Consider the following 15,908-nt stretch of genomic DNA (forward strand, 5'->3'; position numbering starts at 1 on the left):
TCCCCATTCCTCAGATGTTCTTGAAACGACACATCAACCTTCGATAGCTCAGTTGTTAGAGCAGAGCACTGTAGACGGTTTCTGTTGAAATCCTTAGGTCGTTGGTTCAAATCAGGCTCGACGGAGTTTTTGGAGAAATCCCAATCTTAATTAATAATAGGAAATAAAGAGATTTGTGCCGAATTCATTTCTGGGATATTCTTGCGCAGACACAGCAACCTTCGATAGCTCAGTTGGTAGAGCGGAGGACTGTAGATGGTTGCTGTTGAAATCCTTAGGTCGCTGGTTCAAATCCGACTCGAAGGAGTTTTTGGAGAAATCCCAATCTTAATTAATAATAAGAAATAAAAAGATTTGTGGCTAATTCATTCCTCAGATGTTCTTGAGAAGATACAGCAACCTTCGATAGCTCACATGGTAGAGTGGAGACCTGTAGAAGGTATCTGTTGAAATCCTTAGGTCGCTGGTTCAAATCCAGCTCGAAGTAGATTTTGGAGAATTCCCAATCTTAATCAATAATAGAAACAAAAAGATTTTTGGCTAATTCATTCCTCAGATGTTACACCAACCTTCGATAGCTCAGTTGGTAGAGCGAAGGACTGTAGAAGGTCTCGGCTGAAATCCTTGGGTCGCTGGTTTAACTCCGGCTCGAAGGAGTTTTTGGAGAAATCTTAATCACAAATAGGAAATAAAAATAGATTTCTCTAACTCATCTAAATTTACTAATTTAAAAATTTCACAGTTGCACAGTTTGGCGATTTATACTTTGTTATCGCCTTTTCTCAGATGTTCTTGAGAAGACACAACAACCTTCGATAGCTCAGTTGGTAGAGCGGAGGACTGTATAAGGTCTCACTTGAAATCCTTAGGTCGTTTGTTCAAATCCGTATCGAATGAGTTTTTGGAGAAATCCCAATCTTATTCAATAATGGGAAATAAAAAGATTTGTGGCTAATTCATTCCTCGGATGTTCCCGAGAAGACACAGCACCCTTCGATAGCTCAGTTGGTAGAGCGGAGGACTGTAGAAGGTCTCAGCAGAAATCCTTAGGTCGCTGGTTCAACTCCGGCTCGAAGGAGTATTTGGAGAATTCCCAATCTTACTCAAAAATAGGTAAAAAAAATAATTGTTGCTAATTCATCTTAATATACCCAATTTGAAAATGCCACAATTACAATTACTCATTGTTCCACAAAGCATTTCCATAAACTTTCTGATCTACATCCATTACATGGCAACATTTGTAAATTCAGTTTGTAAAGCAGAGGACTGTAGAGTTTCTCAGATGAAATTTTTAGCTCGCTGGTCCTAATCTAGTTCGAATACCTTTTTAGAGAATTCTCGAATTTATTTATAAATAGGAAATAAAAACAAAATTCTTCAACTCATCTAAATATACAAATTTGAAAATGTCACAGTATTTGTGCCGCTTTATACTTTATCCCCATTCCTCGGATGTTCTTGATCCATCGATAGCTCAGTTGGTAGAGGAGAAGTTTGTCAACCAATTAGTGAAATTGTAAGTAGAGCAGAAAGATAGGTTAAAGAGGGTAAGGGTAATGCTGGACAAACTAGGAAGTTTGAATTAATGATATAATGTATAACAGTTATGGTAGAAGGAAACAATAAGTGTTGAGATAGTAAGAAGTAAGTAGAGTCTGCGTCAGATTAGATGAGATTAGGAAAAGAGAAGAGATGACAGTTTTTTTTTGTTTTTATTCTAAATTGTACAGGAAGAGCTGTTTAACCTGCTTCCTGATTAATTCTAGATAAAAAGTAAATCTGATGTTGGTTTAATGACAACATGTAAGGAAGTGGAAATCAGAGTGAAGAAGTGAATATTACCTATGCTAAAGAATATTTATTGAAATAAAATGCTGAAGTAGAGATGAATTAGACTAGGGATTAAGGATTTGCTAAATGCAGGAGTGCTGATTGAAAGTACCAAATTTACTTAAAAATGCACGTTATTAAATAATTTGGATTCTGAAGCAAAGATGTCCTTGATGGAAATTTAAGTAATGAACAACACTACTATAAGATTACTGTACACCCAAATTGTATATTCTGGTTAAAATTTACACTAGAAGGAAAAGATACATACAAACATATATATATAGTTACTACAAGGATATTGTGAATGTCCCACAATACCCTCTCAAGCAATTCTAAATTGCTTGTGTACATTTGAATGTCAGATTTTGACTTGCATGGACAACATTTTTTATGGCATCAAAGAAAATGAATTGAACTGTGAGAAAAAGGAAACAAAACAAAACAAAACTTTAATTTACTAAAAATTGAGAATATTGAAAATAAGGTTATATTACACTTTTGTGCAGCAAGGGTGTTAATATTTAGATTATGTTTTAACTGTAAAGTGGTTATTGTGAAGACCCAACAAGAAAAGAAGCAATCTTGTCAGCCTTAAGATTTGAAACAAAACAATAAATGATATCTTAAACCCATGGGTGGTATTGTGACCCTTTGTGAGCTTTTGTTGTTTTTGATTATGGTATTTTAAAATAAAATACCACCCACGGATTGATTTAGGAATTGTGCAATTATTGCACGAGTTGGGGCGCAAATTATGCTAAAATAACAATGCCACTTATGAAATTGAATTGACACACCAATGACAATGACAATGTCTGATCAATTTTAATGGACAGATGAATGTGAAAAATGCAGTTTGTGAATTAAATTGAACAATGGCAGTATTGGCTTTATTAAAATATTGGAAAGCCATTTGAACAGACAGTTGAATGCTGATATGGTTACAACCTTAGTTTTGTTTAGTAAACATGAAGTAGAACTTAAGCGAGTATCATATACCGGTATTCATTGTTTACAAGATGATTGATATGCATGGTGGCTTTATTATAACTACATATAACTTTGGAAAAATGTATTACATTAAACGTAGCTATATGTAGTATAATACAATTAGTTTTAAAATGCCTGACTGTGAGCAGACCTCAAAATTCTGCCCCTCCAGGACATGTAAACTACAGTGGGGGGGGGGTTTCTCGCAAATTAGGGCCCGAGCAGCGACGGCTACGAGGCACCTATTGTTTTTGCAACTATGCATTTTTTTTTTTTAAATCTTGCGGATTTTGTGGATTTTTTGTAAAACCGTGTAATTTTTAAGAATAATAAAGGATGTTAACCCAGTGATACACGAGGGAACACGGTAGTGCACCAATTAGAAAAATTAAAACCTTCTGTGAAAATTAAGGTATTATTAATAATGAATTATATGTAGTAAAAGTTTAAGTAGATAGTAACATTGATTTGTGTGTCATAAATGTCTCAACAGGGGGATATGGTAAACATGGTAAACACTTTACTACATATAATTTTTGGATGTTTTTATTTTTTTTTGTTTGTAGAAGTTTTGTTGTATATGGATTTGATGTTTCTAATATTCTACAATTTCTGTTAGTGTGTATGGATTTTATTGAATTGAACCAAAGTAAGAAAATGTGAATATTTCCAAGTACTGATAACGTTTTCATTTGAGTTGAAATTGTTCCAGCAAAACACCTTATGGATATTATTATTAGGGCGAAAGCATTGTGTAAATATATCATCTCTATATGGCATACTAGTTAATTTGAGTAATGAATGAAAGTCACTTTGTAAGTCACATTTAAAAAAAAAAAAGAAGAGGAATAAATACATGATCAAGGCATGAAGATTATGGTCAGATAGTTTGGAGAATTGTAAAAGGAACAGGGCAGTTTAGTCTGTTTGAAATTTTGTGTGGTAAACTATTTAATTTGCCTATTGTAAATTACCTATTAAGTAAAGCAAATGAAAGGAATTGATTTAAGTAACTGAGGAGATTGTTAAATGAGGAAGTGAAAGTTTAATCAAATGCCAGACAACTCTGCCTCTGCAGGAAGGCCAACGTCCCATCAAGGGTTGTGACTGGGTTTTGAAGGTCCAGCCCAAAGTGGGAAGGTCCTTGTAAGTGTTGTTGATGACTCAGAAGGCTGTGAAGATCGCTGAATGACTCTCCTGATTCACCTATCGCACGGCACAGCAGGTACCACTGACTAACAGGTTGTCTGGTTGCGGAGCGAAGCCTGACCGAGAGAAGGGGAAAACAAGCAGCTGTGGAGAAAAGTCTGACCAAGTCAGTCAGTGAAGAGGATGGGAGCTCATTCAGTCTGCTCCCCAAAAAGGTTCCGCAACCGCTGTGAAGTCTAGGGCCTGTCCATTGTGCTGGAAGTGTCAAAAGGGACAAATCAAGGAGACATCGAGTCCCTATCCAGAATCGAACGGAGGGTAAGATGTGATCGGACTAATTCGGGGCTTTCTTTTGTTTTTATTTTTTGTTTTTGGGGCCATCTTGAGGGGGAAGAGAGACAGCTGGCTGAACTAACGCTGAATATTACATACAGAAACATTGGACAATATACTCACATTAGAACAACAACACATTGATTGCACTTGAAGGACAACACTTATGATTAGATTGTTTTGATGATTATTATTTTAATGTGTTTTTTAAAGCTTTGTGAGTGTTATCGCAATTTCTGCCCAGTGTCTGTAATCAATGATGTTTTTAAAGTCTTATCGTCATGACTGGGACCTCATCTATTTCCACAACAATGGGCCATTGTCTGTGGTTGAAGTGTCTGTAATCAATGATGTTTTTAAAGTCTTATCTCATGTCCGGTGAACTCCAGGTGGGCTGTTTGGTGGGGGCTTTGTGGTACTGCCCTTCAAGATAGTATAAGAAGGTTGTAAGTGTCTGTAATCGGGACACTTGCGAGAAGCTGCAGCCAATTGTCTGTAAACTCGCTTGTGTCCGGAATATTCTGTAAAAATAAAACCTTCGAAGGAACTGTTCACCCATCTCCAGCCTGTTTTCAGATAATCAACATTCTCTCTACCCGAAACGAACATGCGGAAGAAAAAGCTGTTCTTCCTTACAGGACCTGTTGCACTTTTTCTGAATTTCTGTTTTGGCTTGTGTTAAAATTCAAAAACTGTAAATACCGCTACATGCAGTGTCTCTGTGGTGCAATAGTTAAGTGCATTTTGCTGTTAACTGAAAGGTTGACGGTTCAACCCCTCTCAGGGACATGGTGCAGTTTTTCAAAATGAATTTGAACAATTGTTGATTTATGTGTTGAAATTCAAAAACTGTCAAACAGCGCTTCTTTTAATTACTCTGTGGCGCAATTGGTCAGCAGATTCAGCTGTTACCAAAAGGATCAGCTGTCAAACTCCGGTCCTTCGAGGGCCGGAGCACTGCAGGTTTTGGATGTTTCCCTTCTCCAACACAGTTGATATATGATCAGCTCATCAGCAAGCTCTGCATACGCCTGATAACGATCGTGCTGATTTGAAGTTAGCTTGTGTTGGAAGAGGGAAACCTCCAAAATCTGCAGGAATACGGCCCTCGAGGACCGGAGTTTGACACCTATGGTATAGAGCAGAGGTCCCCAACCCTGGTCCTCAGGGACCGGTATACAGCCTGTTTTCCATGCCTCCCACAGCCAACACAGGTGATTCATATCATCAGCTACAGCAATCTCTGGAGAAGGCTGATGAACGATCTCCACCTGTGTTGGCTGTGGGAGACATGGAAAACAGGCTGGATACCGGTCCCTGAGGACCAGGGTTGGGGACCTCTGGTATAGAGGATGGTTGAGACATTCACGCCATTTTTTTCCCCGCTACATTGCAAGGGAAAATATCCACTGCGTTGTAGATGAAAACCTTTGGCCAAACAGAGAGCAACGCATGGATGCCTTGACTGTATGTCAAACCGCAAACTTTGAATACTGCTCTTGTATAATCCCTTTTTTCCCTCAGTTTTATAAATAATTGTATTTTGTTAGATGTTGTAAGAAAACATCTAATGATTTTTACTTGTAGTGCTCACAGAATGCCAAAGGGACAATGTATTTTGGGGGCACTGACTACTTGTGTGAAATATAAATGGGTACATAGGTGAGCTATTTTGGGAGAGATATGAGCTTTTGCAGATGATCCAAAGAGATGTGCAAAATCATCCAAGTTCTTTTTGGTAAAATAACTAAGTGAATGCAGATGAGCCAAAGCAATTGAGAAGGATCTTTGCAAATGTACCAACTCTTTGTTTGGGAAAGGAACTTTGAGTGAAGCATGTGTGAGCAGTTTCGGGATAGATATGTGCTTTTGATAATGAACTGATAGGTTGTGCACAAATGTGTTTGGCCAAATGAGCTTGCAGTTTTGAAAATGTCATCTCGGTTTCAAGAAATGTGCCAAACCTATGGAGAAAAACTAATTGTACATTAAAAGTAGTTCTCAAATTTATTCTAGACAAAGTATTAACTTTCGCTAAAAATGGCTAAATTAATCAAGTATCCTTTTAAACTGTTCAGCTACTTTCTCATGATTGCTCAGAGGTTAACCTCATCACATTTTTGCTGATGAATGACAGCAATTGAGGGAAATTATTTTACCCAATAAATTTAACTCCCAACTTCACGTTGCTTACATTATGCTTCACATAAAGTGCAACACGTTCAACATCCCCAAAAAATTCTAGCAGAAACTTAATTGCTGACCCATGAGAGCAAAGTTCATTTTGATGTCTGATATTGGAAAAGTATGCTACAGGAGAGTCCCTTTAGTGACATTCCCAAATCCCACAATGCCATGTCATTGGAAGACTAACATCAGCCACCTCTGAAAACCAAGAAATTGCCTCCAACATAGAAAGGTTTAAGGCCTCTTCTTATGAAGTAATAAGGTCACGCTAGCAGGCCAACGCTGCATGTTATGACCATCATCAATGTAGAAGAATCAGATGTACTTTGCAGTCAGTGCTGGATTGTCACCATAGAGAACACTGCATTCATTGATTTTATTCTTTTATTTTTAGAGTTAATGGCTTCTTAAAGCCTGGTATTCCTTTTCAGACCCGTCAGCCGCCCTGTACCAGGAACAACATCCGTTGCTGCTCTGGGCCTGGTCATGACTGCCCAACTTGCCTGGCAGGAAGTCAGTCCACAAGCACTCTATTGTGCCGGTCATGCAGCACGGAAAGGAGAAGCAGGACATTATCTGTGGGTGAAAGGTCAATTGGTTAGTCAAACATGTTCTACTGGATTAAGGTGCCGCTAAACAGTATAAACAAATTCAAGGCTAAAATCCATTTGTTACCGTGCAACCACAGCCCTGTGCAGAGCCGGACAGGTTATTTTGCGTGGCGCTCAAGGAATCCCCAGGGAGACATGCAGTCTGCCTGTAATGGGTACAATCTCAACTCATTAAGTAAAATAATTATGCTGAAATTATAGGGATTTTTGATACCACTATTTCCAGACCAAGGCATTCAAAAGGCCATCAATAAAATGCATTTGTCTTCATTGCGCATACCAGGACCCACCTTCTACCACTCCATCAGTAAACTACTTACCCATATGATGCCACGCCAAGGAGAAATGCTCAGTCCCAGTCATGTCTCAGCAGCATCATTTTTCATGTACAGTAAAATACCTTTACACATTCGGCTCTTGCTGTGACACGTTCTCAGGAAAAGGGTAACAACCAAGCATAGCTCAGTTTGCTAATATCACAACCAAACCCAGGTGAGCCCTGATTGGTCAGAGCTATTTAACGCATGTTTATTTTCAGTCAACACCAAGAAAATGTCTCAAGGTATTAATTGTACATGAAACGTAGCTATCAAATTTATTCTAGACCAATGTTAACTTCCTACTGCTGAAAAATGGCTAAATTAGTCAAGTATCATTTTAAATTGTTCAGCTACTTGCTCATGATTACTCAGAGGTAAACCTCACCACATTTTTTGCTTGTTAATGACTGAGCAATTCAGGGAAGTTCTTTTTTTTTTTAACCTAATCTTGGACCCCAGTTTCCAATTCTGTTCATCTGGGCGATATTCCAGACAAGTGTTTGATGAGCATCTCATCTTTAGCAGTCTTGCCACCCGTCCCAGCTTTTTTGAAACGTGTTGTAGCAATACAATTCTAAGTTAATTTGCGAGAAACAATGATAAACTGTTTGAACATCAAGCAACTATAGGTTGAAAGTCAATGTAAGCCGTTTAACAGAACATCTCAACTTCATTGGGTTTGTACTTCTAAAGTCACCAGTGCTGAATAAAAGAAAGCCTGTATCAAGTTTATTTTTTATTTAGAGTTAACCTTTTCAGACCCGTCAGCCGCCCTGTACCAGGCACAACAGCCATTGCTGCTCTTGATGCAAGCAAAGTTTTGGGCCTGCTCACCAACGCCCATCTTCCCCGGCAGGAAGTCTGTCCACAAGCACTCACTTGGGCCGGTCATGCAGCACGGGAAGGAGAAGCAGGACTGGATCTGTGGGTCACCAAGGACTAAACATGTTGGGACACGACTAGAACAGCAAGAAAGCATTTGACACTTGTCCATGGGTTTAAAGTGGACACCAACATCTACTGGATTAAGGGACCACCAAGTAGCATAAATGAAATCAAGGTTAAAATCCAGTTGTGTTACCGTGCAACCACAGCCCTGTGCATAGCGGGACAGAAGGTTCTTTTGTGTGGAATCCCACGCCTCATGGAAGTCACATTGGGAGAGGTGCAGTGTGCCGTCGGACTGAAGCTTGCCTGTAATTGCAGAAGAGGAAAATCTCAGATCAAGTCAATGGACGCATGTTAATGCACATCACAAGTCTTAACTGTCATAGGCAGTGTAGTGTAAGCATTCAAATGCTTAAATTTGAGCACTATTAATAGTTTTCTTTCACACATGGGAGAAAATTCTTCCAGGTTTTTATACCCATGAGTAGATATTCAGTGCCCTTGGTCAGAGTGACTCCACATGCAGCAGAGTTGGGTCCAGTGTAGATGGCAGCAAAAAGCTTTTTTACTCCCTTGAAGGTCTGAAAAACAAAAACAAGAGTCAGGGCCAACACACATGACGATGCATTTATGTCAAAAGTATCTCACCGTCAAGTGTTGAATGTCATACTTGGTGGGTCGACCTTTTCCTTGTGCGCCAGGCATCACTCCAACAACCTTGGCCCTTATGACTAGAAAATACATGTTTTCAAAAGATGTATTAAAACCCAAAGGGGCATCCAGGTTGGAAGAGACGGTGTTCCAAGACAGCAGGGCAAAGCCAAATGAAAGGCTAGCGCACCTTTAAATGCTTTTTTAGCATCATATGAACAAATATATTTATCCAAATGTCTTGGTTATGTTACAGACAAGTCAATTGCTAGCTTTAAAAAGTCATTTTATGACAAATTAGACTACAAATGCCTAAAAAAAAAAAATAAATACAAAAGTTAGCTGTCCACTTTTCCACTGGATGGCGTTTGAAATCCTAAAAATTCACCTTTGATTGGGAAACTGTCACACACATACAGAATAAAACCCTTTTGCAAAATCAGTACTACTGCATAGCTTTTGAATTAATGACAAAATAAGAGAAAAACAACTGAAAGTGGAATCCTGCTCAATTTACCAACAACGTCTGTTCGGCAATACAACTGCTGCGGATGCATCGGGAAACAGCTACAGGCTTGTGCGCCCTCCTCTTGGAGCCCCCACAAGCACAGCAGCACAAACATCTTCCAGATCATCCCGAAATAGTCAAGGAAACAAAGTTAGACAAACAGAAGCTTCGTTCCAGAAGCGCTTTCTTCTGTCACAAGAGGAGATTGGCTCTGTTTGAGTTCATGACGAAGGGGGCCTTTTTATAGCTGCAGACTCCGCCCACAATTAGGAGCCGTCACGTGCAAAACACTGATTGATGACTGCTTTCACCTGACACTTGCATCATCACCAACGAAATTAAATTAAAAACATTCCCTTTCGTCTGAAATGAGACATAGATTTTATCCAACCAGTTTCTACCTGCAGAAATTTGAGAAAGATATTAATTGCACGTTTTGTGTTGCGGTAAATAAAATCTGGCACATTTGTTCTGGTTATTTATTTGATATAAGGGAATATGAAAAGACTGTTTGCTCATACTCTTATAGACCATTATTTCATCAAAATTCTATATTAATTGATTTAAAATTCTGCATAATAAACAAAATTCTGAGGGTTTTTTGTATATATTTTTTTCATTTTGCAAACTTTACAAATGGGTATTTTATGTCTTTTGTAACTTCTCTGACATACAGTATGTGAATTTGATGAAGTTGTATTCAGACTTTATGTTTGTTACCTTATGTGTTTTTGAATTAAAGGTGCATTGTGTCATTTAAAAAGTTAATGTTAAAGCTTTTTCTACATCATGCTTGCCCCACCAATGCCCAGATGAGTACGAAGAGCCCTGACTGTTTTACTCTGACCGCATCTATCAGCTTTTATCTTCCCTTTATAGTATAGAGTGTGCGGACCCTGCACGCCCCATAGTTTCTTTGGGGAGGGGCAGAGTTTTTCTTACCTCAATTGAAGTCATGCCTTCCTTTGTTAACTGTGGCTGTCACTTTAACATCGTGCTACATTCTCGCACCATGAACCAGCCTGAGGCAGATGCTGCAATTACACTTCAGGCCAGAGGTGGCAGTCGCAGGTAAAGAAAGTGACAAACTGCACAAAGATCCTTTAATTGTAATGAAAAAAAGTTGTCACCAAACATACACATGTACGCAGAATTTGTATTTTATTTTGACACCACACCAGCAAATGCTTAAATGGGAGATGTCATAAATCATTCCAACTTCAATCACAGCAATGAACACACAAATTCAGTAACCCAATAATGATCTATTTTATTTTTTGAGTATATCAATGTTCATCTGTCTACACAAACAGAACAAAACTGTTCATTCTATTTCTGATCTACTGCTGAATTCCAGGAAGGTGGCAAGTCAGAGTTTTGCGACTTCACTGTAAAAAAACAAAATAAAGAAAAAACACAGTAAAAAATTACTAGCATTTCCAACCAGAAAAAGTTAACTGAAACGCCACTCAAATGGGGAGGTCCATTTCGCTAAGTCGGAAGGGGAAAAAACATATACCCCGACATCACCGAGTTGCTTCAATCTGACATCACTCGACAATGGAAACCCCCATGGAGACACAGACCATGAATGGCAAAAGATATTTTATACGATTATAAAAAATAGAATTTTTAAAATGTAGTGCTGACTGCAATAAAATATGCTGCAATCTCCCTTAATGAAGTTATTCTGTGTAATGTATGAACTGCGCAAGCAAATTACAAAGGCAGGTTTGTTGGAGGTCAAAATATGTTTTGGGGAACAACGAAAGGCAAGTTTATTTCCATAGCACATTTCACACACAAGGCAACTCAATATGCTTTAGACAAGGAAAGACAACACCTACAATCATCAATAAACAGCAGTAAAGCAAAGCAGAGAATACAAAAATAGCTTACAAAATTTACTAAAAACAAACAAACATAGATTGACAAGAAAAAAAATTCTCATGATCAGTGAGCGTTTTACATTCACTTGGAACATTTAAGGCCTTAACTGGTCTAATCCGAGTGGGACAATTCCAATTTCCCACTTTTCTGGAATGCAACATCACACTGTCCAGGCAGAGCGCTTGCTAGATCATGAGGGGCCTCGAGCACTTAGCGGAGCCAGAGGGGAGGCCGGGGTGGCACGTGCCCCTGCTCCAATGAGATTGGATGAAATGATTGACTTATCACAGATCAGTGCATCAAGATGACACCGTTTTGGCAATGTCGTGTTGATTTTCCCGTGAGATGTGAGTGACTGTTTAAAATGTCTTTTATATTCAGATAGATTGTTTTGAACGGACATCAATAAGTTTAAGATGTTTTGCACAAGCTAAAAATAAATGCATGAGCCGAATGACGAACGAAGACGTGAAACAGTAAACATATGTATGGAGCGGCCTTCCAAATTAAATGCATAGATTTCAAAATAAGAGATTTAAACATCACACACAAAACATCTTGAAGAATACAGCTTAGCTCTTACTCACTTAGTAAAGTGAGTATATTAGCCCTAATGTTTTTAGTCTAGAAGTGGTGGGGGGAGAGGGGGTTAATAGCAATATTTAATAACATTATTATTAAATAACATCAGTAACATATATGTGGTTGTAAATAAAGTGCTAGGAGTAACGCATTTCTTTTTTTGTTCATATGGTGTCTGGAAAATTTAAGAAAATATTACTTGTTCCTTAAACGAAACAAATTTCAAACAAATTGCAAATTCCATTCATGTTAAACACTGTTAATTGTTCGAATATTGTACATTTTGTCCAGCACATTATGGGCTATAATCCATCCATGCATTTCTTGAACTGCTTAAATGTGCTATAATATGTACTAAAATATATTTCAACATTTAGAGACACAGTTTGAAATTGTTTTTAAAACAAAAGTATTTGGCATTTGGCCATTTATAGAAGTCTGGCTCTACCACTAACCTCACACATCACACTCTTCAGCCTCCCTGGTAAGGTCTATTCAGGGGAGCTGGAGAGGAGGGTCTGTCGGGAAGTCGAATCTCGGATTCAGAAGGAGCAGTGTGGTTTTCGTCCTGGCCGTGGAACAGTGGACCAGCTCTTGAAGGAATTGTACGATTACTATTTTAAGTGTAATCTTTGCGTGTTCAAAATGATTGTATCCGAGATCTGATGAACAAGGTTCCTTGCAAGGATTTATTTAAAAGCTTCCAAAGACACCGTTAGGACGCCACATCTGTATGCAACGTGATGACCCCAAGTGTGTGACAATTTACAGAACATCGACTCATTTATACAAAAAAGATAAAAGGTTCCTCCTCCCGGCTCTTGATTGAACAAAGGGCAGACATGTCATCTCCTAGTGAACAAATGTGTAATGTTGTTAGTAAGCAGACGTTTACATACAGACATGTTGATTCCAGGTTGGCCAAAGGTGTAATCTTATTAGTAAACAGACATTTACATACAGTTCCCCTTCTTGACTGGGGGAACAAATGCAATTAGGATCTAACCCCAGACTTTTAGACTCCAATGCCAAAAGGCTCTAAATAACATCATGCACATTCCTATCTTCAATAGCTTTGAGGGTGAGAGGATAAAATAAAGTTCACAAAATCATTATTCCACTGTATTCTATTAAACACTCATGATTATATCACATTGATATGCCTATAAGTAAATTAATAAACAGTAAAACATCAAATTGAAAATATTAAATGTCTTCACTCTACACCCTCGGCAGGGTCCTCGAGGGTGCATGGAAGTTTGCCCAACTAGTCCACATGTGCTTTGTGGACTTTGAGAAGACATTTGACCGTGTCCCTTGGGGAGTGCTTCGGGAGTACGGGGTACAGAGCCCCCTGATACGGGCTATTCGTCCCTGTACGACCGATGTCAGAGTTTGGTCCGCATTGCCGGCAGCAAGTCGAATTAGTTTCCAGTGAGGGTTGGACTCAGCCAAGGCTGCCCTTTGTCACCGATTCTGTTCATAACTTTTATGGACAGAATTTCTAGGCGCAGCCGAGGCGTTGAGGGGGTCCGGTTTGGTGGCCTCAACATTGCATCTCTGCTTTTTGCAGATGATGTGGTGCTGTTGGCTTCTTCAAGCCGTGATCTCCAACTCTCACTGGAGCGGTTCACGACCGAGTGTGAAGCGGTTGGGATGAAAATCAGCACCTCCAAATCCGAGACCATGGTCCTCAGTCGGAAAAGGGTGGAGTGCCCTCTCGGGGTCGGGGATGAGATCCTGCCCCATGTGGAGGAGTTCAAGTATCTTGGGGTCTTGTTCACGAGTGAGGGTAGGTTGGAGCGGGAGACAAACAGGAAGATCGGTGCTGCATTTGTAGTGATGCGGACTCTGTATCGGTCCGTTGTGGTGAAGAAGGAGCTGAGCCAAAAGGCAAAACTCTCGATTTAAGTTCCTACCCTCACCTATGGTCATGAGTTGTGGGTCGTGACCGAAAGAAAAAGATCCCGGATACAAGCGGCCGAAATGAGTTTCCTTTGCAGGGTATCTGGGCTCTCCCTTAGAGATAAGGTGAGAAGCTCGGTCATCCGAGAGGGACTCAGTGTCGAGCCGCTACTCCTCTGCGTTGAGAGGAACCAGTTGAGGTGGCTCGGGCATCTGGTTTGGATACCTCCCTGGGGAGGTGTTCCGGGCATGTCCCACAGGCGGGAGGCCCTGGGGACGACCCAGGACACGCTGGAGAGACTGCGTCTCTCGGCTGGCCTGGGAATGCCTTGGGATCCCGTCGGAGGAGCTGGCTGAAGTGGCTGGGGAGAGGGAAGTCTGGGCTTCCCTGCTAAACCTGCTGCCCCCGCGACCCGACCCCGGCTAAGCGGTAGATGATGGAAGGAAGGATCTCACCTTGGTATGTTTGATGTTATACTTTGTGAGTCCACCTTTCCCTTGTGCTCCAGGCATCACTCCAACAATCTTTGCCTTGATAACTACAACAAAAAGACAAACAGAAAAGTGGTATGCAGGTTAGAGGATTTAGGGCCAAGACATAGAGAAGAACATATTACATTAAACTAAAATAAATAAATAAATACAAAAAAGGGGGTGGGGGGCGGGGGGATACCAAAATTGGAGTCCCGTTCAACTTACCAACAACATCTGTCTGGCAATACAACTGCTGCTGATGCATCGGGAAACAGCTACATGGCGTTTTAACATCTCACTGCTAAACGACGCAGAGTTTGACAAAATTATAAGAAAAGAGTGGGCAGACTTTTTGTAAATAAATGACTCTCCAGACTTATCTCCATCTCTTCTCTGGGAAGCTGGGAAAGCAGTAGTTAGAGGTAAAATTATATCATATTCATCTTATAAAAAGAAAAGGGTCAAAAATTATAAAAAGACTTGAAAGATAAAATTAAACAACTGACGGATGAGTACGCAATAAACCCAAATAACCAAATATGGACTGACTTACAAGATACTAAAATACAGTTAGACGATATGCTATCTAAAAAGACAGAGTTTATAATACAACAATTGAGATACAACAACTTTGAATATAATAACAAATCAGGTAAATTTCTTGCAAACCAACTTCAACGCAATCGGGAAAAATATCTTATAACGGCTATTAAAGGGACAACTGGTGAATGCACACAATCACCAGAAGAAATTAATAAAAAAATGTATAACTATTATCGCAACCTTTACTCAGAAACTAACAAGCCTAACACTGAGCATATTGAGGCATTCCTCAGTAGCTTAAATATACCTCAGTTAACTACTGAATATAAAGATATGTTAGATGTGCCACTTATAAACGAGTTGTACAGTGCTCTAGAGAGTATGCTTAATGGCAGAGCACCTGGCCCGGATGGTTATCCGGCTATATTTTTTAAGCACTTCTGATTAATGCTTGCTCCACTATTCTTAAGAGTAGTAACAGAAATTAAAACTAATGGTTACATACGCCCACACATGAATACAGCAGCAATTAAACTTTTATTAAAGCCAGAAAAAGACCCCACCCTTCCATCAAGTTACCGTCCGATTTCACTAATTAACACTGATATTAAAATTATCACTAAGGCTTTCGCATCTAGATTAGAAACAGTCATCTCGACAATCATTCATAGCGACCAAACAGGCTTTATTAAAGATCGTCACTCTACTAATAATATTAGGAGGTTCTTTAACCTTATTAGCATGTCACAGCGGCATGATAAAAAGGCAGTTATTATATCATTGGATGCAACCTAACCTCCTCATAAATCACATTTTAATGGAAAAAATATCTGCCTCAAATAAAAACCAAATATTAAAATTTATAGAAACATGGTCTACGCATATAGGATCTTTTAACCTAAATCCGGTTACTCAATTCTGCCTGTTAGTGAGAGCCACCACATCGCAATAACTTACATTGCTGTTTCTGTATTTGGCAATTTGTAACTAATGGTTGTGTTTTTATAGTCAGGCACTCAGTTGCTGCCAGCAGGATCGAGC

The 15,908-nt window shown here is 39.3% G+C and overlaps 1 protein-coding gene and 3 non-coding genes across 4 annotated transcripts; 3 read left to right on the forward strand and 1 right to left on the reverse strand.

Moving 5' to 3' along the window:
- Positions 1-218: 218 nt before the first annotated feature.
- trnay-gua (transfer RNA tyrosine (anticodon GUA)) lies at positions 219-306 on the forward strand. Its single transcript is given in 2 exon segments — positions 219-255; positions 271-306. It is a non-coding gene; the product is annotated as a tRNA-Tyr (tRNA).
- Positions 307-568: 262 nt separating this feature from the next.
- On the forward strand, positions 569-656 carry trnay-gua (transfer RNA tyrosine (anticodon GUA)). The gene is given in 2 exon segments: positions 569-605; positions 621-656. It is a non-coding gene; the product is annotated as a tRNA-Tyr (tRNA).
- Positions 657-990: 334 nt separating this feature from the next.
- trnay-gua (transfer RNA tyrosine (anticodon GUA)) lies at positions 991-1,078 on the forward strand. The gene is given in 2 exon segments: positions 991-1,027; positions 1,043-1,078. It is a non-coding gene; the product is annotated as a tRNA-Tyr (tRNA).
- Positions 1,079-8,140: 7,062 nt separating this feature from the next.
- Positions 8,141-9,615, reverse strand: LOC144042629 (metalloproteinase inhibitor 2-like). Its single transcript, XM_077555436.1, has 5 exons — positions 9,483-9,615; positions 8,963-9,045; positions 8,793-8,895; positions 8,508-8,620; positions 8,141-8,348 (listed from the first exon to the last, which is right to left on the reverse strand). The coding sequence occupies exons 1-5, from the start codon at positions 9,598-9,600 to the stop codon at positions 8,163-8,165; spliced, it is 603 nt and encodes a 200-aa protein (XP_077411562.1). The 5' UTR covers positions 9,601-9,615; the 3' UTR covers positions 8,141-8,162.
- Positions 9,616-15,908: the final 6,293 nt, after the last annotated feature.

Source organism: Vanacampus margaritifer, chromosome 2, assembly GCF_051991255.1.
Source record: "Vanacampus margaritifer isolate UIUO_Vmar chromosome 2, RoL_Vmar_1.0, whole genome shotgun sequence".
Taxonomy (NCBI): Eukaryota; Metazoa; Chordata; class Actinopteri; order Syngnathiformes; family Syngnathidae; genus Vanacampus; species Vanacampus margaritifer.

Coding starts and splice junctions, on each gene's coding strand:
- LOC144042629 (XM_077555436.1), bottom strand. CDS start 9,600: ATGATCTGGAAGATGTTTGTGCTGCTGTGCTTGTGGGGGCTCCAAGAG. Junction 8,896..8,962: donor ATGACATTCAACACTTGACG/GTGAGATACTTT, acceptor TTTGTTTTTCAG/ACCTTCAAGGGAGTAAAAAA. Junction 8,349..8,507: donor CACAGGGCTGTGGTTGCACG/GTAACACAACTG, acceptor GGTGACCCACAG/ATCCAGTCCTGCTTCTCCTT.